The 24,015-nt window shown below is 33.2% G+C and overlaps 3 protein-coding genes across 5 annotated transcripts; 2 read left to right on the plus strand and 1 right to left on the minus strand.

Moving 5' to 3' along the window:
* Positions 1-5,999: 5,999 nt before the first annotated feature.
* On the plus strand, positions 6,000-8,736 carry LOC127265884 (exopolygalacturonase-like). The gene is made up of 4 exons (XM_051295900.1): positions 6,000-6,113; positions 6,660-6,971; positions 7,455-7,976; positions 8,203-8,736. The coding sequence occupies exons 1-4, from the start codon at positions 6,000-6,002 to the stop codon at positions 8,443-8,445; spliced, it is 1,191 nt and encodes a 396-aa protein (XP_051151857.1). The 3' UTR covers positions 8,446-8,736.
* Positions 8,737-12,139: 3,403 nt separating this feature from the next.
* On the minus strand, positions 12,140-17,897 carry LOC127265844 (uncharacterized). Of its 3 annotated transcripts, XM_051295858.1 has the most exons (9): positions 17,742-17,897; positions 16,404-16,592; positions 16,156-16,227; positions 15,597-15,684; positions 14,859-14,991; positions 14,647-14,685; positions 13,627-14,082; positions 13,161-13,493; positions 12,141-13,081 (listed from the first exon to the last, which is right to left on the minus strand). In XM_051295858.1, the coding sequence occupies exons 2-7, from the start codon at positions 16,576-16,578 to the stop codon at positions 14,002-14,004; spliced, it is 588 nt and encodes a 195-aa protein (XP_051151815.1). In that variant the 5' UTR covers positions 16,579-16,592; positions 17,742-17,897; the 3' UTR covers positions 12,141-13,081; positions 13,161-13,493; positions 13,627-14,001. The 3 variants fall into 3 exon arrangements, with proteins under 3 accessions (XP_051151814.1, XP_051151815.1, XP_051151816.1); XM_051295857.1 differs by having other exon boundaries at positions 12,140-13,493; XM_051295859.1 differs by lacking the exons at positions 12,141-13,081; positions 13,161-13,493; positions 13,627-14,082 and adding an exon at positions 14,369-14,515.
* LOC127265885 (cytochrome b561 and DOMON domain-containing protein At5g47530-like) lies at positions 12,966-13,532 on the plus strand. Its single transcript, XM_051295901.1, has one exon. The coding sequence runs from the start codon at positions 12,966-12,968 to the stop codon at positions 13,530-13,532; it is 567 nt and encodes a 188-aa protein (XP_051151858.1).
* Positions 17,898-24,015: the final 6,118 nt, after the last annotated feature.

Raw genomic sequence — 24,015 nt, forward strand, 5'->3', positions numbered from 1 at the left:
GTTACAAAAGTCATATTTGCCGTCAAAGACTTTTACTAACGCGGTATAGTTGACGAAATAAGTTTCATCGCAAAAACGTTTTTGCTATGAATTCATTACCTTTTTCTACAAAAGTTTTTGTAGCTAAATTTTAACTTTTTTTGTAGTTCCGGGACATGCCTTACATAATTTAGTCTCCACTCACCTCCATTTGGTGTTCTGATTTGGACTATCCCCTTACCTACAGTTTTTAATAGTTCATCATCTACAAGATAGACATCACCAAAATTACATGTGGTCTAGGATTCCATGATTCCCGAATCACTGCTTGAGTGGAATGAAGCTCCTGAGTGGCTGAGTTCAAGATCCATGACTTCGTTGGACTACTGACGCTCAGAATCAGCCCATTGGATATCTTATTTGCTACTCGCTGAACCTTGATCAGTTTTTGGTGCCCTGCACTGTCGTTTCAAATGTCATTTTTTCTTGCAGTTTTAACATACCACCTAACTTGCATCTGCCTTATCCTTGTTCTTCGGCTTCAATTTTGACCACTTTCTTTTGCCTCAGATCTATCCTTATTTTCGGCACTAAGGGGCAGATCCATATCCAAATTCAGTATTCTTACCCGAATTTCTTCGAATCTTCTTGCTCAAGATTAGATCTCTGACTGGATCAAATTTCATCTTCTTCTTCCCCGAAGAAGCCGCATTCAAGGCTATTACTACTGAATTCCAACAATCCGGAAAAGATGATAGTACAATTACAATTTAATATTTGAATCAAATTCAAGATTCACCGACCGCAATTGTGCAATGATCAGGTTGAATAGTTTTCGCATCTGGTAAACCTTGTTTGCAGAACATGATTGTTCGTACATATCTGACATAATTTAGAATCCCAAGTTTCGATTATGTCTGAACCGTGTGAAACAAGACATTATCTGAAAAGGTTAGTCGAACCACATTCATCGTCTTCCTATCGATCTTCTTGTATTCGGCTTTATCCATGTTTTCGGGTTTCTCCTTTAATGCGCATTTAGATCTTTACCATACAAGTAATCTTTGCATCTTTTAGAAACCGAAGTTCATTCTATCGAATACCTTGACAGGAAGACTATCACCAATCTTGACTCCCATTCAAAATAACCGAGGGCTCTGATACCAGTTGTTGCGAAAGTTCAGGGAATCAAGAAAATGCAAAAAAAAAAAAAAGCACAAGAACATAAGAATTTTAGTTACTCAGTTCAATCAGGATGAACTACGTCTGGGGGCGCTGCCAAGTTAGGAATTCTATTATATAATACACAGAGCACAAGTAAAAGTGAGAATACATGGATATTTATAGCGTAGGCCTATGTCAATAATATCCAAATCATATCTCTAATCTTGGATATAATATCCAAATCATATCTAAATCATATCCTAGATTTTAGGATATAATCAGACTTCATATCCTAACAACTTGCACTTCTATTCAAGCCTCCCGTCATAGCTAGAATTCAACTTATTTTAGTTCACTGGAGCTCCGAAATATTGAGGTGACACCTAATTCGGAGATCAACATTGTTTATCTTTGGGAACGCTACGTCACAAAACAGAGGCACTACCGGGGCATATTTATTTTTGCGGAGAGAGGTTCTACCTCGACTTTACGTGATTATCTAATTTATTTCGATAAATTATCATTGATATTGAATTCATTTCGATAAGTTATATTGGTATCGAATTTATTTCGATATTTTATTTTGATTATCAAATTTTATTTTTTGATTTTTTTATATTATCGCGATATAATAATATTTCAACAATCGCAAAAATGAATAAGTTGATATATTGCGAGAATATCGTCCTTCGAATCAAATTTCCAACATTATAGATGTTGAAAATTTGAATGTAAACTCGAATAGCATCGACCTTTACGTTATGTCGACAGATGCCAGTCAAAAAAAATAAAATAAAGTTCTAAGTATTTTAATTTATGACATTATAGATTGGGACATGCCAATCTAAATACTATAAAAAATTAATAAATTTCAAATTACTAAATATTAAAGAAGTAAACACTCAAACTAAATAGATTGGGACATGCTAATCTAAATGCTATAAAAAATTAATAAATTTCAAATCACTAAATATTAAAGAAGTAAACACTCAAACTAAGTGTGACGTTTGGATGAAGAAAAAATAGCTAAATTACTATTTTCTTTAGTAAAAAAAACACACACACACACACGAAGCCATTGAATGTGATTCACACTTATATGTGTAATTTAAAAATATATGCAAACTTAAGGTGGAAAAAATATTTCATCACTTTTATAAATAATTGCACAAGATATTGCTATGTTTACATGTTAAGAAGAAAATAAAAGAGAAGTAATAATGTCTTAAAAAAAAAAAGGCAGAGAATCACCAGAGCTGTAATATTAAGTCAGTTCGAAGTTATTGGAGAGGTGAATATGTATGTGACACCCTGGCCTGCAAAGCCGGGCGTGTCGAGATCGTAGACTAACTCTACAGGTCAACACAAGTCCTTTCAGCGTGTTTTTGTCCTCACTTACGCGTACCATGAGAGACTTCCCAGGGGGTCACCCATCCTCAAATTATTCTAGGGCAAATACGCTTAACTCTAGGATTTCTGAAAAGGAATGTTTTGTTAACATGAGTAGTCTATTCAATCCATTTAATCTCTATTTACTCTTGGATGACCTGACACCGACTAATCCATGGGAGTTGGCCTAGCACCGGACCAAGTCTGAGGGTACTACAGTATAGCTCTGTGTGAAAAGCTATGTGACATAATTCATCAGACTACGACATCATACTCACCATAATCGAATGACATTACGAACGCATAAATGTCTTGTTGATTTATTAAGGATTACCTAAAAATTGTAGGGGGCAATTCTAATTTAAAATTATATTATGAATAAAATTCCACTTAAAGATAAGGATAAAACTCCTTATAAATTGTAGAAAGGCAAGAAACCTTCGTACAAATATTTGAGGTGCGGGGGTGTGCCTAACTAGAATATAAGTACCGCCTCCCAAGCAAGTTGCGGAAAAAATGGTAGGTTATGTAAAGCTCGTAAGAGTTTTGAGGTATTTAAAATATATGTTTTAACTTTTTGGCATATACTACACGAGATATCATCAAATGCTTAAAGGGTATTGTGATGTTAAGAGGATATTTGACACGAAATATTCGTTGTCTACAAGTGGATATGTCTATATGATCGGAGGTGACAATTTTTGGTGGAAGTCCACGAAACAAACTTGTACAACCCAATCCATTTTGGAAAAAAATTAATATATCCGGTAGTGATATATTGTAATAGCTAAGCTGCAATAACAAAGGCTAATAATAAAATTTACAATTGTAGATTACAACATATTTGACATAGATACAACACTGTGAGACAATTGATCACTAGTGGGGTTATTAATGTTAATTATAGGTCAATAGAAAAGCTTGCGGATCCGCTAACCAAAGTGTTATATCGTGATAAAATGTATAAACTACTAAAAGGAATGGATTTGAAATTCACAAATTAAGAGACAATTATTATAGTAGCCTAACCAAATCACTTGGAAATCCCAAGTCTAAGGTTCAATGAAAAAACTAAGCTGTAATAGTTCGTCACAAACACTCGACGACTATTTTCTAAAAGAACTACAAGTGTTACGAAGTGCAATGTTGTGAGGTTGAGTCACTTGACTCTTAATAATCTTAAAAGTAGAACTGAATACTTTAAGATAAGATTACCTATATAAGTGTGAAGTGAGAGTCGTTTCAAATGAAACACTTATGAATCCGAAGATGTGAACCATGACGGAAACGGATCAAAATGTGAAAACAAAACGAGGTTGAAATAGCGATATACCAATATTATTGACTAAAATGTATACAAAAGTGGAATAAATTTAATGCACCGTGTCAACTAGGCCACCAGTACATACATTAATATTGACTAAGGAAGGTTTAAAGTCACAAGCTACTTATCTCGATGTGTCAATGTCTCTGGAACTGAGTTGTGTGTTATCCTTATAAGTGAACATTTCCACTCATGTAGAAGATTGTTGGAAAATCGGTTAAGTATTTGATCGATGGAAATTAATTTTGAATTAAATTTATAATTTTCGAAACTGATTATTCGGTGAATAAAAATGCACGGGGGTTGTATAATGGTTAGGCATATGAATGCCGGTAAGCCACAAGCAACTCGACGTAATTATTGAATTTATTTCGATAAATTATTATTGATATCGAATTCATTTTGATAAGTTATATTGATATCAAATTTATTTCGATATTTTGTTTTAATTATTGAATTTTATTTTTCGATAATTTTTTTATATTCTCGCGATATAATAATTTTTCAATATATATACAATATACATACATATTTTCTTCTCTTGGGCTTTTTTCCGAGAAAATCTTTGGGTTATGCTTTCATAAAATTTCCCACGACAAGTCTAGTACAAAAAAGATAAGACTTTTTTTTACTCAAATAATAGACTTCTTGGGCTGATTCTCGCATTTTGTGAATTTCAGAAAGGTTTCTTGCAGGCAAGTTTCTATAGAGTTCGGTTGTTCCTTAATTCCTCCACGATTTCTCCAAGAACAGTTATGTATTTGGCCGGTGATAACGAGTGTTTTTGTAGAGAATTTTATGAAGAATCTAACGAGAGAGTTTTTGCAGAAAATTTTCTGAAAAAAAAGAAAAAAAGAAAAAAAAAGTTGCAACCGTAATATTATATCTAATGGTTGTAATTTTGCGGATCAAAATAAATTAATCATATAAATATATAATTAAAATTAATTAGATTTTAAACATTTGGGTTTAGCCTATAAACCCGAGGTCCAAATCTTGACATTTAATGGTCAAAAAAAAATATTGTCAAGTTTAAGTCCAAATAAGGCTACGCCTAATCCAATGTCCAATCCAATCAAATCTAATTTTTCTTTAATCTTAATAGGGATATAATATGGACACTTATATTTTTAGCATATAGGATAACTCTTTTTCTCATTTCTTTTTCATTTACTTACACTAACAAAAATGTCTTCGTAAACCTAGCTGAACTAATTCAAATTTATTCATTTCAAATTTATTTTAAAATTTAATTTCACCGTAACAAACAGTGGTCTTGATTTATATATATATAAATTATATTTGAAATAAAATAAGAGCAATCCATTTGGAAAATGTCAGAATCATATAATTTTTTTACATAAAACTAGGAAAATTCATTCTAATTTAATCAACAAATTTATGTCTTAGATTATATGTTTTCAATTTTTAAATCTTTAATATTTTTAAATAGGAACCTGATTATAATAATTTATTTCAATTTTTTAAAATAAACAAATATATTTTTTTTATATTTTAACATTTTTTATAAAACAAATATTTTAATATACATTTTAAATTTATTTAAAATTAATCAAATACTTATATATATTATGATTTAACTCAATCACATTAAACATTTCATTCCCCAACCAAACCGAATTTCAAGTCCATGACAAGTTATACGTATCATCATTAATATTTCTATAAATTAGTAAAGCAAATAAATTAAACTAAAAAAAACTACATTTTCTCCCAATAATAGGATGACTTAGTCGATTTCATTTTATTTTTAAATTTTAATTTAAATAATAATTTGAATATAAATATTTTGTTATAATTGAATTTAGAAAAGTCTAAAATTAACTGAAGTCAGTAGATTAGTAACAACTTATTACTATAAATAGTTGAAAATAAAAAGAAAAAAAAAATATTATGTGACTCCATAATTAGTGTGAAAAAACACAAACACCGTTGCTCCACAAATTCATAGAATTTTCAGGGCATCTTAACCCTTCATTCTTCCTATATAAACACACACCCAAACGCCAACATTTACACATTCATACAGAATAATAATAACAATAAGACACAAGAATAATTTTTTGTCTAAATTAAAAAAAAAAAAAAAAGTTATATAAAAAAAAAAGAAAAAAAGAAAAAAATGGAAGTTATGCTATTGATAATATTCATGGCCATGGTGGCGCCAAACCATGCGACGGACTACGACATCATGAAGTTCGGGGCCAAGGCCGATGGCAAGTCCGACGACAGTGTGGTAAAGATTACTAAAAATTCTATTTGTTTACATATATGTTTCTAAATAAATTTATACTATTCATCGATTTTATTTAAATATATATATATCATCCAAAATTTAAATTTATTGTCCTTTTCACATGGTCATAAAAAATATTTTTATATTTTTAGTAAAAATTATACTCTCTCCATCCTAAGTATAATAGTATTGTTTACCATTTTTGGCACTCCCAAAACAATAGTCTCATTTTTATAAATAATCATATCACTATAAAACTATCCTTCCTTTTTCATTATTATTACACAAGCTACTACTTTTTACACTAATACACTCACAAGGGCAAAAAAGTCTTTTACCATTACTTTTTATCCTCTCGTGCCGAATACAACCTAAACTATAATTTTGAGGCGGAAAAAGTACTATTTTTTATATTTTTTTACTATAAAAAATTAAAAAAAAAAAAGTACAATTATTATATATTTTTATTAAAATGTGGCATAACATTTGTTCATACATTTAAGGAGTAAATGGTTAATCATATACTATAATATTGTTCATTCTAAGGCGATATCAAATGCGTGGCAAGAAGCTTGCAAGAGCACGTCGCCGAGCAAAGTCATTATCCCGAAAGGAAATTATATGGTTGGGCCGACAAAGATCCAGGGGCCGTGTCAAGCTCCCGTCACTATTCAAGCGACGGGTGCCCAATTAGTGGCCCCGGAGGATCCCCAATTGTTTAAATCACAGAATTCGTGGTTCCAATTTCAAACCATAAATGCATTAACTATGATCGGAGGATCCTTCGATGGCAAAGGGGAGCTTGCATGGAAACAAAACGATTGCGCAAAGACCGGAAAGTGTGGATCTATTCCTATCGTAAGTTTCTTCTTATAAATTATTCATCACTAGAGGATCATATTTACAGCTACTAACAAGTTAAATTGAGCCAAACTTTTTATGATTTTTATTTTATTTAAGTTTAAATTCAATTATAAATAATACTTTTTATTTATCAGTAAATTTGTTTTAAAAAACTATACATATATATATATTTATCAAATATAAAAATATTAATTTAGTATTCTAGCCAACATTGTTGAATGTTTGTGAACAAAACGAACTAAGATCAAATTAGCTTATTTAGTCTAGCGAATGAGTTTTTACCAATTCATAAAAGTTTAATCTTGTGAGCAGTTCCTTTATTTCACCGCTCTAATCATAATCATGATAAATAATTTTTTTTCTTTTTCTATATCACTCGTTTCGAATTAGAATATGACCTTGAAGCAAAGAGTTCATAAGTTTGTTGCCGATTATACTATACATATATTTTTTAATTTTTTTTTTATTTTGATTTAGAATCTGAGTTTGAACAAGCTCACAAATACTCTACTCCAAGACGTACAATCCATTGATAGCAAGCAATTCCACATGAACATTTTGGGTTGCCTAAACCTAACCCTCGTCGGCACAAAGATCTCAGCGCCGGACCATAGTTTGAACACCGACGGTATTCACATAGGCCGTTCTAGCGGGGTGAACATCTCTATGGCGGATATAAAGACCGGGGACGATTGTGTCTCCATCGGTGACGGGAGCCAACAAGTGAACATCGAGAAGGTCACTTGCGGGCCACCCGGACACGGCATTTCGATTGGAAGCCTAGGTAGGTACCAGAACGAAGAACCCGTTGTTGGCATAACGGTAAGAAATTGCACCATCACAAGCACAATGAACGGGGTCAGAGTCAAGACATGGCCCGGGAATCCTAAGCCCGGTGTCGCTCGAACCTTGCATTTCGAGGACATTAACATAAACAACGTGAGCACACCTATCTTGATCGATCAAGAGTATTGTCCTTACAACCATTGCACATCAAAGGTAACCTCCCGATTTTGTCCTTCAATTTCTATTACCTTTACACGGTCGTTTTTCAAAGTTTTGGCTATTTACAGTAACTTATTACATCAAATATTATTTTTTTCTCTATCATAAAATATTGCATTATGTACTCTTTTAACTTTTTATTATTCTCTACTTATGCATATCTATGATTTCACTGACAAGACGAGATTTCTTTATTTTTATTTATTTTTTGTGATTTTAGAACCCGTCTACCGTGAAGCTGAGTGACATTAGCTTCAAAAACATCCGGGGAACATCAGCAAGCCAATTGGCCGTGCAACTTAAATGTAGTAAAGGAATACCGTGCGAGAATGTCGAGTTGAGTGACATCAACTTCACCTACCAAGGAGTCAACGGATCCGAGGCTCTATCCGAATGCAAAAATGTGCAACCTAAACTTAGCGGCCAACTCTTTTTCCAATCTTGTGGTGAGCCTGCTGCCTAATTAAAATAAATACATGCCTAGCTTTCATATATATATATATATATATATGTATATGTATGCAATACATAGTATGTCAAGTTGTAATAAAGCCACAAAAAAAAATTGTGTGCTTAGTTAAGGTGAATAAGGGTGCGTAGAGAGTTCCCCGATTCGGGTGGTGAAAGAAACACCTCGAATGCTTAGTAGTATAGTGTACTTAGATTTGTTTGTTATTCTTTTAGCTAGTCGAATTTTTGTAGTTTCATCGAAATAAAAGGACTCCTACATATGATTTTGCAATGTGTTCGAATTCTTGGCCATATTGATCGAGCAGTTATATATATTTACAAAGTCTGTTCATCAATGTATACTATTCCTATTACTCCCTCCGTCCGGCTTTAAGGATCTCAGTTACCTTTTGCGTTATTGTACTTAACATTAAAAATATTTTTATATTTGTATAATATTTTATACAAATGTCATTATAATAGTATTATAAGACACTAATAGAAGTATTTTTGCAATTTTTTTTTTTAATTTGTACTACGTTTTGATATAATAATTAATATTCAAATATCAACACGCAAAAAATAAATATGAATCGCACGGAGGTAGTATTTATTAAAAAATACAATACAATAATAAAAATTAACAAAAGTATACAAAATATTATTCTCTATACTACTTTTGTGATTTCTCGTACCTTACAATGAAAACATCCTTAAACTATAAAGGCATGCTTATGCTAACTATTAAGGTTATGCTATAATTATAAATGCAGGCTTGATGCTTATGCTAATTATTAAGGTTGTATTAATATATATATTTTTTCCTTCTTCTTGCAATACATAATCTACTATTTAAAAAATAATATTAAATAAAAACAATAACTACTAAAAGATATAACATTCCGTAATTATTATTTTTATTTATTTATTTAACATCAATAATTTATTATTTTTCATTAAGAATTTTTTAAATCTAAAACACAACCTAAAATTTTATAATATAAGTATAATTGTTACTATTTTTATGCTGATTTGACTCAATTAGGATATGTATATAACAGACAATATATAAATGACCACACGTGAATAATACAATATACTATATATATTCTGACAATACATGATAATATAATATACAATACGTAAACTATGTATCCATTTATTTTTTTGATATTGAACTTTAAATATTAATATTATAATTATATGTAGTACAAACTAAAATATAAAAAATAAAATATCTTTATTAGTATTCTATAAAACAAATGCAATAATATTTGTATAATATATTATACAAATATAAGGACATTTTTAATGTTAAGTAAAATGATGCAAAAGACAAGTTGATATATTGTTAAGCGACGGAGGAAATACAATGTATTATTGATATTAAGCACAATAAACATATTTATATAATACAATACAATATATAAATTAGACAATACATACTTTTATACAACACAACATTATGTGATTATATATATACTATATGTTATTTGCTTTGCAATTAGATTGTTGATCTAATCAACATCCTAATTACCGTCATTGTTTTAAAGATGAATAGACAAAATCGTGTGTAAAGTTTTTAAAGGTAGATAGATACGATGGTGCATATAGTTTCTAAAGGTGAACAGTGTTTGAAGAGTGAACAAAGAAAATAATAGATATTTAATTTAATATTATAGATATTTGAATTCATTATTTTATAGTTATGAATTCACTCCTGTATTTTCAGGTCATTTCTTACTTACATATAGTTGCTTTCATTGATTAATTAGTAAATGAAAGTATATAGTTTAAAGGCATCGAGAAAACTACCCTATGTGTATATACCAAATACATTGCTGCTATTTACAAGTATGTGAAATTGTGAAGTGATTTTTTCTCTTTGTATTATATTTAATTTATATAATGCTTTTAAGGGTGGCCGGGCTTCGCTCGTTGCCTCAAGCTTTGTCCTTAGCGGTTGAACCGGTTTCTGAAGCAATCGGGTTCCCTTTAACGGCTGGACCAATTTTTAGTTCATGTAGGGCTTCTTTGATCCGAGGCGTTTTAAGACGATGGTAATGAATGCCTCTAATCGAATGGATTGGATTCTTCAGGAAGATCCAATATTTTTATAACTAGTGTAACTCGATCTGTTCTTACATTGCTCGTCATCACGAGACACTTGGGATCCAAGCTGTAAGTCAGCCTTAGTGCACACTTTGAATTTCAAATTGTTAGGTTACCTTCGGACCGGGCTCAGCCTCTTACAGCGTCATTAAAAATGGAAACACGTTTAGGGAGGTTGTGTTGTACTGACCTTATTGTCGGCTAACATCGCAAGACTGACCTCTTTCACCCCAACTTCGCCCTACTGACATCGTGGATGCCCACAAGGGGCCAAGATCTTCTTCGATAAGAATTCAATCATACTGACTGTAAAATCGCCTAAATAGTGATCAATTGCAACAACATCCAGGCTCACTTAGGACAAATAGTCCTCTCCCAAAGCAATTATCTTTGGCTCGTCTTCCGTATCTGGTTTGGAGACTCAGTTGCACACCTATAGTGTTGCTTCGAATGTTCTCGAAAAAGTTTTGCTCTTGTTGCTACCTCGACCTCAATTCATTTTGAATCGTTAGCCGGTGTCAACAGTCGTTATGGGCTAGTCCTGACTCCATTGCGAGCTCCTATTCATGTTAAGCAATTTATGCTCTCTTTCGGAGTGAAAAATGTGGCCTAATATTAGCAGCCAATGGGCATGTTGTACCCCTTGTTGGAAAATCATTGTTAGAGGCAGAGACCGACTAGTTGTCGATGACCGACCAATTTTTTCAAGAGACCATGATTGCTCTTGCGGGGCTCTCTTCCGGAAAGTCTAGAGAGGGCTGCATTATGACCTTTGCGTGCCCCAAATTTTTTGTTTGGCAGGTTGCAAGGCCTCCAAATGCAATTCAAAGGGCCGGAGGTCGCGAGAACTTGGGATGGAATGCAAAGTAGAGCTGGCAAAAACTTACCCTACATGACAACCCGACACGAAATAATTGAGTTTGGGTCAAATATTTCAACCCGATTATGTATACGGATTACCATGAATCCGACACGAAAATAAACGGGTCGGATTAGGATTGAGGCTCTCAACTAGAATCGGACGTGACAATCCGATTATAATATATTAATAGTGATTAATATATCTATTATATTATATAAAATAATTATAATTTAATAATTTACTTATATATTAATTTATACTAAGCTCAATTTTAAATAATTCAACATAATTTATTGTACACATTACATTATGTTCAAACTAATAAAAACTAACATAACACGAAAAAATAATTTAATTTTCAAGGATTTCGACTTAACTATATATACGGGTCAACACAAGCTAACACGAACCCGACACGATAATAATCGAATCAATACAGACCCGACACGATAATAAACAGGTCAGGTTAGGGTTGAATAATTTATCCCGTTTAAAGTATTCAACCCGACACGAATCGACCAATTGCCAACTCTAATGCAAAGGTAGAAGGTTTAAGCGTTGGGGCCTCGGACTAATACATAAAAGCCATGGATTACCAAGTTTCTGACTAAAATATAGTTTCTCCTAAAAGAATATCACATCCAAAACATCATCCAATGGTCACTGCTTATTCAAAAATTTCTCAAACAAAAACACAGAAATATCCATAATACAACCAAACAGGCCCCATATGATGTTCATATCAAAGGAAGAATTATACAAGAGATTGACTAAAGTTGATAAACATTTAGGCTTTTCTTCTTATAGCAATTTTTCTCTATTTCGTTACTAAGTAGTCCCATGTTCCCTAAGAAAAATACACTGTTCCCTCACAAAACAGCACACCACATCACTATGCAAAAACAAAACACAAATGACATACAAACCAAAAACAACCTTATATCTAGAAATAAAGGCCAAATACAAGTAGTTACATGCCAAAACCTAATTCCCGGCTTAACCATATCATATACATTATACACCATTACAACAAAATGGGATTAAATACCAATGCACATATTTCTTACAATGCTAAACTAAAGGTCAAATACAAGTAGTTACATGCCAAAACCTAATTCCCCCTTAACCCAGAGTATTTCAAGGATGAAATAATGATTTCATGAATTATTTTTGAAAATTATTCGATCTTATCCCACATATTACTAGCTAATTAATTATGCCATCATTGAGGTTACTAATAAAGGACTTTGTCCACCAAAGTAAACATGTGAAAATAATTTTATCAGCTCTGAATCAACTATTAAACTGCTGCATACCTAATTCAAAACTATTCATCACTTATATTACTTATCTTCTCCTCATCTTATTGCTTCCTAACCCAACATTTCAGGAATATAAATCCCAATTTGCAGAAAAATTCATAGATATTCCAAACATAATTCAATTAGTAGTAGTTCTAGCACTGTCATAGGGCTATAGCTATCTAACAAATAAAATTATACACACACACACACACACACATATATATATATAGACAAAGAGAGAAAGAGGGGTACCTCATGGCTGCAGTTTCTGTGCTCAAATTCCTTGTTAGTCTTCTTGCTTCAGTTTTTGCCATTTCCTCTGCTCTAAAATGCTCCCACACCACTTTCTTACACAAAAGAGTGTTTAAATCCTGTGTGGATCTTCGACATTTAGGTGCTCAACTTTACTGGAATTACGTTCCATCCCATGAAAAGGTTTCGATAGCTTACAGGGCAAAACAAGTTCCAACGGGATGGATTGCATGGGGGATCAACCCCACAAGGCCTGGCATGATCGGATCACAAGCTTTGGTTGCTTTCCATAATGCCGACGGAAGAATGATCGTTTATCCAACATCCATAAAGAGCTACGACCCTTCAATGCTGCCAGAGAAACTTAGTTTTCTTGTTTCGAATATATCAGCAGAATATGCAAACAATGTGATGACAATATATGCTACTGTGGGGCCACTGAAAAATGGTAGTGTTGTCAATCATGTATGGCAAGCAGGAAGTTCGGTTTCTGGAAACGTTCCTCAGATGCATGCAACCTTTCCTTCGAACCTTCAATCAGTGGGGAAAATAGATTTCTATTCAGCTTAGAGAAAATCACAATAATATGTTACAGTGCTTTTTTACTGGACTTGAGAGCATACGAATTGACTGACTTTAGATTGTACCAGAATACTTAAATTACCTGATGATAATGCAGCCGTATAAGTTGTTGTAATACTGAAATTTGACCTTTTGAGTGGCGACAAGTTTCAACCATCCCCTTAACTTCAGCATATCAGCAATTTCCAGTATCCCACTACTAAAACATAAAAATTCTCACTTGCTTCAAAGGTCCCGAAGAAATAATTTTCTAAAAATGTGTAACAGAATAGTTGCCACGTGAAGTTTATAGCTCCTGCACTTGTTCTACTCAAAGATGAAATAATACAAAGAAAATTAGCATTGGAATGAGACCAGGTATTTAGCTAACACAAGATTAGTTTGTTGTCAAGCCGAATATTCATAAAGTGAATATTGTTTTGTCTATACATATTTAAACAAGCCTCAAGAATAATTGTCACGAATGCATAACAGCATATCCAATTAATTGATGCAGTTCTTTACTCTTGGCCTCTGTTACTGGCAATTCCAGTGTAATCTGCAGAAAACCAAAATGACATTATTAAAATCAAATTGACCAGGTTATGAAGCCTACATCAAACTTCTAACATCAACTTAGACTGGTGAACACAAACTACCATAAAAAGTTACCACTATATTCATTTCATAAAAGTCACCACTAATATATATTTATATATATGTATATCTTGAAAAAAGAAAGGAAAAAAAAAAAAAGTGCGCCATCATTACAAGGTTATTATTTTTAATAGTCCACCCCTGGGGCAGCTTGATTTCCTTACATTTTATCATATGACAAGAAAATTAGCTTTCCCCCAACTTTTTTGTATAAAATTTGTCATTGTAGCCTTGGGAATACATAATTTACTCCTATGAATCGACCTCTCCCTCATGAGATCAATTGACCATTACATTCCTCAGATGGGCATCACGAAATTTTCAAAAGTAGACACCTGCACTTTGATCGACTAGTATAAAATGATTAACCAAGAAAATCTTATGATTGACTTTTGGAAGAATCTAGCAGAAAGATATGAAAGAACCACTTAGTGTATTAGGAAGCTAGAGATGAAAATATGCTCACCTCTTTAAATATCTTGCTATGAGAGATCTCCTTGAATCCCTGAAAGAAAGAATAAAATCTGACCATCATTATAAAAACATTACTGAATTTAAGTATGAACGTAAATGCAGGTATGAGTGTGTTGGAGGATTGGAAATAGACATTAAATGAATGAATGTTCAACACCAGAGGGGGGGGGGGGGGGGGGGGTGGGGTGGGGGGGAAAGGGTTACCAATTTATGAAATAGACTAAGAGAAGCTTCATTTGATTCTCCTACTTTGGCTTGGAAGATGTGGATGCCAAACTTCTGAACAGCAAATGCCATCATGAGCGTAACAGACTCTTTTGCTAGTCCTTTTCCACGACTGTCAAAAGAAATGCTAATCAGACTCAACTAAGATGCTGGATTAGTAAATATGCCAAAAACATGAAGTTGACTTTACAAAATGAAAAGTGATTTTATAACAATACATATAATTAGATAATTTAAAAATTAAACAAAACAAAATAATGAATCCATAGGATTTATAAGTTCGAATATACAAAAGGAAGTAGCATTCCAAACAAGTACAACCGAAAATAAAAATGGAAACTACAGTAAAGTTATTTTCACTTGCAGCCAATTTCTTATTCATCATATATGCAATTGTCTGATCTTCTGTAACAAAGGAAGTACTTCAGTATGCATAAATATTGATGTCTACTTAGTATTTTATTGCAAAAAATCCCACTCCTACTGGTGCCCTTTTTCTTTTCTTCAGCAAGTAGCAATTTACCCTTGCAGAACTAATGGTAAAGGGGTGTGTGGAAATGCCCACTCCAATATAGTAACTTGAATATAAAGATATTTTTGTATAATCAATTAGAATACAAAGAAACATGCAAAAATAAAAAATAAAAAGAAAGGAACAATCTGAGATGGCTTATAAGTCCAAAAATCACATTTCGATAGATGACCAAAAGCAGATACCTCTTATGTTCAGCAATCATAATTTCTACTTCTGCCAATTCAGGATCCTCCGGATCATTCATAAATATATTTACATCACCAACCATGGCTGAAAAATACACAGAAAAATAAGTATGATGTAACGTAATGAATTTAAATGCACAAAAGCATTTTGTATTACACCCAACAAGAATATTAACTCATATAGTTTTCAACAATTTATAAAATTTGATTATTCCAATTCTAATGGAGAGTTTCACAACCACACCATGAACAAGCCCTTTTTTCGAACTAAGTAAACTTTTCAGGAATCCGAAACTTGCACTAAGCATCAGGCCTTCACTATTATCTGAGAACAGCCATGTCGAAGGCAGAAACAGAGAAAAGGCCAGTTACCATTTTCCATACAAAATAGAGAATGCAAAAGTAATGAAAAAAACTGATGAAAACTTTTAGCGTGAAGATTGATTCACATGAAGCAAAAGGACCCAATTCATAACTACAAGCAGAAAGGCCATCACTCTGTCTATCAAGGGCCAAATGAAAATTAAATTCAAAGAGTATGTTGCAGAACAATGACCTTCATTGTGGGATTCTCCATGAATAAAGTCTCCAATAACTAATTCTTTGTCCAGAATTATAAAAGTGTGCTCTGTAAAAAGAGAAACAATTTCATAAATTATTCTCTCCATAGGGAATAAATTTAACCAAAAAAAAAAACACACTAAGGAAAATTATGTATATGACAAACTAACACGCACAAAATTCAATATTCAAGCATGTAATCAAACAACTGTATGGTTTTAAAGAGTAAGAAAACAATCTCACTGAGGGGATCTTGAACCCACGATATTTGCATCTCATACTCTTGATCGAGCGTGAGAGGCTCGGAGGCAGTGGCTTCTAGAATGGCAGGGTCTTGCATCCATACATGGTACTTGGCCACATGCTCTTTCATGTATGGCACCAGTATCACCTTCTCTCCTTCTATGCTTACCGTCATTCTTCCCCCAATTCCTGCACCGAATAACACAGTCCAACATGTTACAATATATATATATATATTTAATAATCTTGTAGTTATAGTACTTGTCTTACTCAGGAGATCTGCAGTAGTCTAGACTTATACAGATGGTTAATATCTCACTATAAATATGTACGATTTCCTATGGATAAATTAGAGAATTCAGTTTGATATCAGCTCTAAATTCTTTATGGGAACACCCATGTAATTCGTTTTATTCCATATATGCCAGAACATTGTTGGTTCATCTGCCTCCATTTAAGATCCTGTTGCCATCGTCTTCTCTGCTCAACACCGATCTTATTGTTGTCTCCCTTTCACCACCATTGCCACTCTAGCGTACCCTCACCCACGCTGGCATCATCATTCCAATCCCCACCGATGTTGTCATCTACCAAATTTGTTGACCCTATGAAGAGTTTTGTTTTACTCCCATAGAGGGTTTTATTCATGCTCTAATCCTAGAGGGGGTCCTGGCATTTATGATATGTCTCTTGAAGGTCCGGTATTCAATTATCTTGTTGACTCGTGCAAGGTCTTATAGCTGACAATCTGTGATCAACTTGATGGTATCTTCACTAAATCTATTCTCAATTTCTCAATCACTTATTAGGCAAACTCAAATTATTCTCTATGAATGCACACACTTTTGAGTATGAGGCGAGGTGTTACAATATATATATATATATATATTTATATTTGGAAAATACCTACGTGATCCTGGTATCAGTCTTAATTAGATGATTTGCAGACTTATTAGTGATCTATAACACCAGACAAATAAGGGTTCAAACTACCCACCTACTTCCTCATCACATTGAATCAAAATTACACCCTAACGTCAATTAAGCTGCATCCGCATCATCATCTTAGCAAGATGCCTTTCAAAATTTAGCGAAAATATGACAAGAAAAAAAAAATAATAATAATAGTAGTAGTAGTAAATAATCAAGAATAGACGCTGAGAACCTCAAGATTGAGTGTACACTCTGATTGAGGCAAAACATCGAACAACGTATGTGCATAACCGAGGATAGGATTCAACCACATCCAAGAGAATCCAGCATGCTACTCGCACATATTACAATCAAAACAGATAAGCAATTCATCTATATTGGGATGAAGAGCCATTAATTCATTACCTCCAGTAACAGTAACAAGCGATTCGCGCGCGCACGAGGAAGAGAATTCGGGCTCCTGTTGGAGTTGGATTGGACTAGCTAGCACAAGCACAAGCACGATCACGCTGCTTCGAGTGAATTCCTCTTTGATTCCCACTTGGAACGAAGGGACTAGGAAAAATGCATCTCACTTATTTTTTTCAAACTTTACTATTCATTTTCTTTTTTACCAAAATTATCAAATTAAACAATTATTTTTTATTTTTTATATTATACTAAAAATCAAATTTATATTCAAAATATCACATCAACTCCTATTTATATCACATCAACTCCTATTTATATCACACCATACAACTATTTACATTAAATATTTTTACTATTCAAATCTCAATCCAAAATTCAAACCTCCAAACCAACACACCCGAAATTTAATTTTGAAAAATTAAACGCAAATTTTAGATAATCATGAATAAAAACGAGTAGAAATGCTACAAGACCACCATGAACTAAATTAATTGAATTAATTTGAATAAAATATATATTTTGAATAGAATTTTCGATGGCATAAGTTTTGAACGTTAAATATGAGTGTATGGCCTAAGTCGATTATTTGAATGAAATCATATATGATGAATATATCTATTATAATCTCAAACAAAATGTTTGAAATTAGTATAAATTACGATCATCTTAAACAAAATATTTGAAATTAATGTAAATTACGATCATCTCAAATTGAAGGTTTAGAATTACGTAAATTATGGAACCAATTATATTGGTAGTTAAGGTTGTAATTATGATCGTAAATTAATTTTCTATCATTTTGATCAAGTGGAAATGCCTATATAAAACCTCCATCCTTCATTGTCGTCAGATCAGTCAATATGATCACCTTTCATATCTTCTCCTCCCTTACAAAACTTTTTCGGCCATATTCTGACTAGCCTTTCTAGTCTTCCAAAAAAATTTGATTTTATCTTCGTCTTGTTCGTCGGAGCTTCAACTTATTGAGATGCCACTAAAGACGAAAATGAAAATTGTTTTACCATTGGAGACAAAACATCATCACTAGAGGCACTATTGAGACATAATTTATATTCAGGCAGATAATATCCTTGTATCGGTTACATTCTCTGATCTCCTTTCATATCTTCTTCTCATTTTCAAAAGTTTTTCGGCCATATTCTGACAAGCCTTTCTAGTCTTCCGGAAAAATTTGATTTCATCTTAGTCTTGTTCGTCAGAGCTCCAACTTATTGAGACGCCCCTAATGACCAAAACGAAAATTGGTTTACCATTGGGGACAAAACATCATCACTAGAGGCACTATCGAGACATAATTTATATTCAGACAGACGATATCCTTATATCGGTTTTATTTTCAGTTTGCATTAATCCACCCCGTTGTTGATTATTTTATTAATTACTATTACTTAATTTATTATCTCGTATAACATTATTATTATTAGGGTAAAGTCCATTATCCACCTCTGTGTTTTATTTTAAAAGCGCGAAACCCCCTATGTTTTTAATAGCACCCAACACATCTGTGTTTTTTTATAATTTTAGCGCAAAACACCCAATTTTTGTTAACTAACGGCAATTAGAAATCACGTGTTCTATATGCAAGTATAAGTTGATATATTTAGGAATATGTTTTATGAAACAACTTATATGCCCTCGCCTTGTACTCTTAAAATATCTGAGGTTGAGATCGAGATTGAGGTTGCATTTCACCTCGACTGACCAGCGACGACGGGCGACTCCTCCAAAATCGGCAATGACGGACAATACAAAGTAAGAGGAAACTTTTTGTTCTTAAATTCAAACTTCAAGTACTAGTTAAACCTAAGTTTTTGTTTGTGATTGAAGTTTTGTGATTGCGTCGAGTTGAGAAAATCGATTTGAGAATTTTTATGCGGGAATGCATTGGTGAATTTTGTGTGATATTCATGTTAAATTTGCTTGAAATTAGTCAATTCGGTATTAGAGTTCCAATTGCTTCTTGTGTTATTGATTTGTATTTGAATTTGAAAATGTAGGGTTTTGTGGATTTTGGAAACACATTGCAATAGTTATTTTATGAAGTAATTTTTATTTGCAATTAAAATATTATATAAAAATGAAGGTATGTAAGCTAAAGATAATTTTCTAATTTGCATTTTTAGAAAATTTTATCGAAGCAGTAATGTAGTTGCCTTAGATAAAAGTAGTAAATGACCTACTTGTAATTTGCTAAATGATTTTCATAACTGTCGTAGACTTCGATTAAAGTAGCTATGTCTAGTAGTTCATCGAAGGTGAAGCATAGAAGCACCAATGGGAAGTTGGATTTGAGATATAAGAATCCGTTTGTCGATACGGAAGATATTGCTTCTATAAAAGTCGTTGGGTCCACAAAAGACACTGAAGGTAAATTGTTATGTAACTGTAAACTCGGACGATGTGATTTTTTTTTTTTGGTTGGAACCTTTGAATCTACCATTAAGGAATTGGGGAAGCTCACACAAATTCGATGAGTTTGATGAAGATGAAGTGGTTTCGGGGCTGAATATCCCCGATTTGGACGTACCTGAAGCTGAAGACATTGCGCGGTTGATCAAACTATATGAATGAACGAATACCAAGTTGCGTCGCTTTGAAAAAAATGGATGTCTATTCTGGTTGCTATTGTAATAATCGGATGTGTTTTATTGATTAAGTAAGTTGAACCATAATGTGGATGATATGATCAAGTTGTTATATTATCCTAGGACATGTGGCCGTACGTTTTATTTCGTATTAATTGTTTGAAGTAATGGAAGGCATGTAGTCGTATGTTATATGATGTATTAGCAGTTGTATGTTGTTTGTTATGGTAGAGTTATCATAGTTTTCCATACCTTGGTTTGTTGATTTTATGAACATTTTGGCTATGTTGGAAATGAAATTACGTATTTTCCTAGTCTAGTCATTTGCAATGAATTTTTTTTTATTGGTGATGTTTCTGTCGGCCAGTGAGCCAAATTGCATTGCCAATCATCTGCTTGCCTTGATGATTGATAACTAATTTTTAATCCATGTCTACTTGAATTTGGTTACCAAGGTCTATTTCTTTAAATATTAGGATGACAGGAATAATGCATTAGTCTTATCATAGTAATATAATATCCAATCGCTACAAGTTGCTTGTATACCTGCTAGGTGCTGATGTTTATGTTTTTGCATTAACAACAAACAAGAATGACAATAATGAAAACAATACTTGCAGCAACAATGACATTCATCCCTCTAATAAAATCGAAATCTATAAAATTAGCAAACAATACATAATAAATTCTAACAAGTTGAAAGTAAGATGAGCATAAGAAATTCATTGGTTGAATCCAACATTAGATAAAAAGAATGGCATAATAACCCATAAAAGTCAACGTGCAGGCATACCCCAAAAAGTAGACAATGGTCATCATAGACAACATGAAAAAGTGGACCAAAATACCGCATAGTTACAGACCCCAAAAAGTAAACCATAGTTATGTCAAACTTAATCCCAACCTATCACACATCATTTCCAGGTAGCGTTTTTAGTTGTGCATGGAAAAAACTTAAAAATCGATGAACTTTAAGTGTAACATAGCTAAGGGGAAGTTGTAGCATTTGATCTCCGAGTTGATGTAGGTCTTTTTTCCGGGCAACCCTAAACCAAGCGAAATTGAAAAATAAAAATATAAAGACTTGGGAGAAATTAAGTGATATTTATTGGAGACATACCTGATTGGCTGGTGGTGTGTCTAGATGGATCTGGGAGCTTTGAGATTCTTTAGCTACACCTGAATCTACCATTGATTTCTGCACAAAAGAAACTATAAGTCTTCGCATTCAATGCATAAAAAAAAAAACAAATGTGTTGCACATTTCATTCGCACAACAACTACACCAAAATTCAAAATGTATGCAATTGCCTAAGCCATGTTTTATATAATCAAAGTAATTTATTATAGAGCGCACCTGCTAGAATCGTGAATTTGGATGTGGAGGGTTCTTGCAGCTCCGCTTGTTGTGGCCATGCTGAAGGTATGTTGCACAGGTGTGTGTGAGTCCTCGCCGTGATGTTTTACCTTTTTCTTTGACAACGTTCGCATCAGGCCTCTGCAATCTCTTTGGCCGCCCCGTTATTTTCTTAATGATCGGATGATCAACTAGCCCTAATGATGACTCCTCCCAATTATGCATTCTGGGGACCGGATTAATCATATAACTGTACACTTTCACATATAACTCCCGGCTGAAATACATGTCCACATACTGAAAGGGGTATTGTCTGTGCATGCTAATAGCTGTCATGGCATGACAACATAGATATCCTACAAGCTGAAACATCCCAAACGTGCATGTTTTAGTCTGAAGTTGTACAACATGGTTGTTCTGTTAATGGATTAGCTCATAATTGTCTTCTCTAGCCCAACAAGGATAACAATTTCGGTTTCCTTCCGTTGCAATTCAATTTTTTTCACAATATTTGAACAAATTTACCCATTGTACTTAATCATCCCTTCTTTCTTCACTTGTATTATAGTCATGCACTTTCTTCGAATCCACTCAAACATCTCTATGATGGGAAGATCTCGGGCAGGCATTATGTAGTAATTCCAAGACTCACTAATGTTATTCACGAGAACGTCATATTTGGTCTGTGTGGGAAAATACGCCCTGGCCCATTGATGTTCTGAAATTTCTGCCAACCACTCAAACGCATACTTTGACTCACTAACCTTTGGATCAACCTTTAAAATCTATTTCATCGTAGATTTATGCTCGTTTGCATTATAAGTTGAAGCTGCTGAACAAAACAACCTTTTTAACTCCATACCTTTGTACTTACTCTTAAAGTTATTATGCATATGGCGTAGACAGAACCGATGCTCAGCGTTCAGGGAATACTTCCAAATAGCCTCAACTAATCATTTTGGTTGATCACTTATAAAGGCCCAAGCCCTCATCCGAGGTTCACCCAAATCTCTCAACAACAAATTTAGAAATCAATCCCAATTGTCAAACCTCTCAATTTCTACGTATGCCATTGCTATCGGGTAAATATTGTCATTTACATCCCTCCCAACCGCGGACAGAAGCTACCCCTTCTTTGAGAAAACAACCATCTAATCCAATTAGTGGCCTACATTCTTCACGGAACCTATCATTCAACGGTTTTAAACAAAAATTCATCCTCTGTAGTACCAGCGGTGTTAAGTTTCTATCAACCTTCAGAATACATGAGCTTGATGGATTGTGCTTCATAATAGTGTGGTAGTAGTCGTACAATCTTGTGTACTGCTCTTTTATATCGCCTTTCAAAAGCTCGATAGTATGTTTTTTAGCACGATACACCTTATACTTGTTGACCACTCCATCCACATCTCGCTTGATCTTGCGTGTTAAATATTCAATGGTCTCTACGGGGTTATCTCTTATATACTTTAAAATCCTTTTCCCAATTACCTATGAAAAATAGCAGCATGATTGGCAATATTATTGAAAGATAATAATCAAGAGTTAATGTAACAAGAAGATAAAAATCTATTATGTTTTCAGATTTGAAAAAAAAAAAAAAAAAAAAAAAACAGGGCCTAAATATGTTACACAGGTTGTCTGTTGAAACATATCTAAAAATAGTCGATTCTAAATTTAAAGAGCACAACATGTTTCCAGCATTATTGAAAAAATTTAAAAGTCCAAGCTAAGATCAACAACATATATCACATAATTAATTAAAGAGCACATATGATTTACTTCAATACAAAGGCTATTGTTGGAACATTTCTTGAACAAAAATAGTTGAATATAAAGATGTAAGATGACGAAAAACAAGATCACATAAGACATAGACAAAGAGAAATTATAATGCAACATGAAAGAGATAAAAGTACCTAAAATCTGCCTGGGAGTTGGTTGTCATATGTGCGCACGTGTGTTATCCTTTCAATGTCTTTATCTGAAATGTTTGACCTCACATTACAATTGATGCCCTTAAAGACCAATCACAACCATTTTTGCAAACAGCAGTAACCACGTGTTTTTCTATTTTCGGGTATCTCAAGTCCCAACCTTTATGGACCGCCCAATCCTTCAGAATCTTCTTAAACTTTTCCCGAGAAGGGAACTTCATACCTATGGAAAGATCATTGCTTTCCATATCCATAGATTCGTCCCACTCACCATACTTAGGCAATATATCTTCCTCGTCTAACAGTCTTCCTCCTTCAAAATCACAATCTGAGCTTGCATAGCTGAACCATTCACCCCCATGTATTTC

This window comes from Andrographis paniculata, unplaced genomic scaffold (assembly GCF_009805555.1).
Source record: "Andrographis paniculata isolate CXL003 unplaced genomic scaffold, ASM980555v1 Contig74END, whole genome shotgun sequence".
In the NCBI taxonomy this organism is placed as follows: Eukaryota; Viridiplantae; Streptophyta; class Magnoliopsida; order Lamiales; family Acanthaceae; genus Andrographis; species Andrographis paniculata.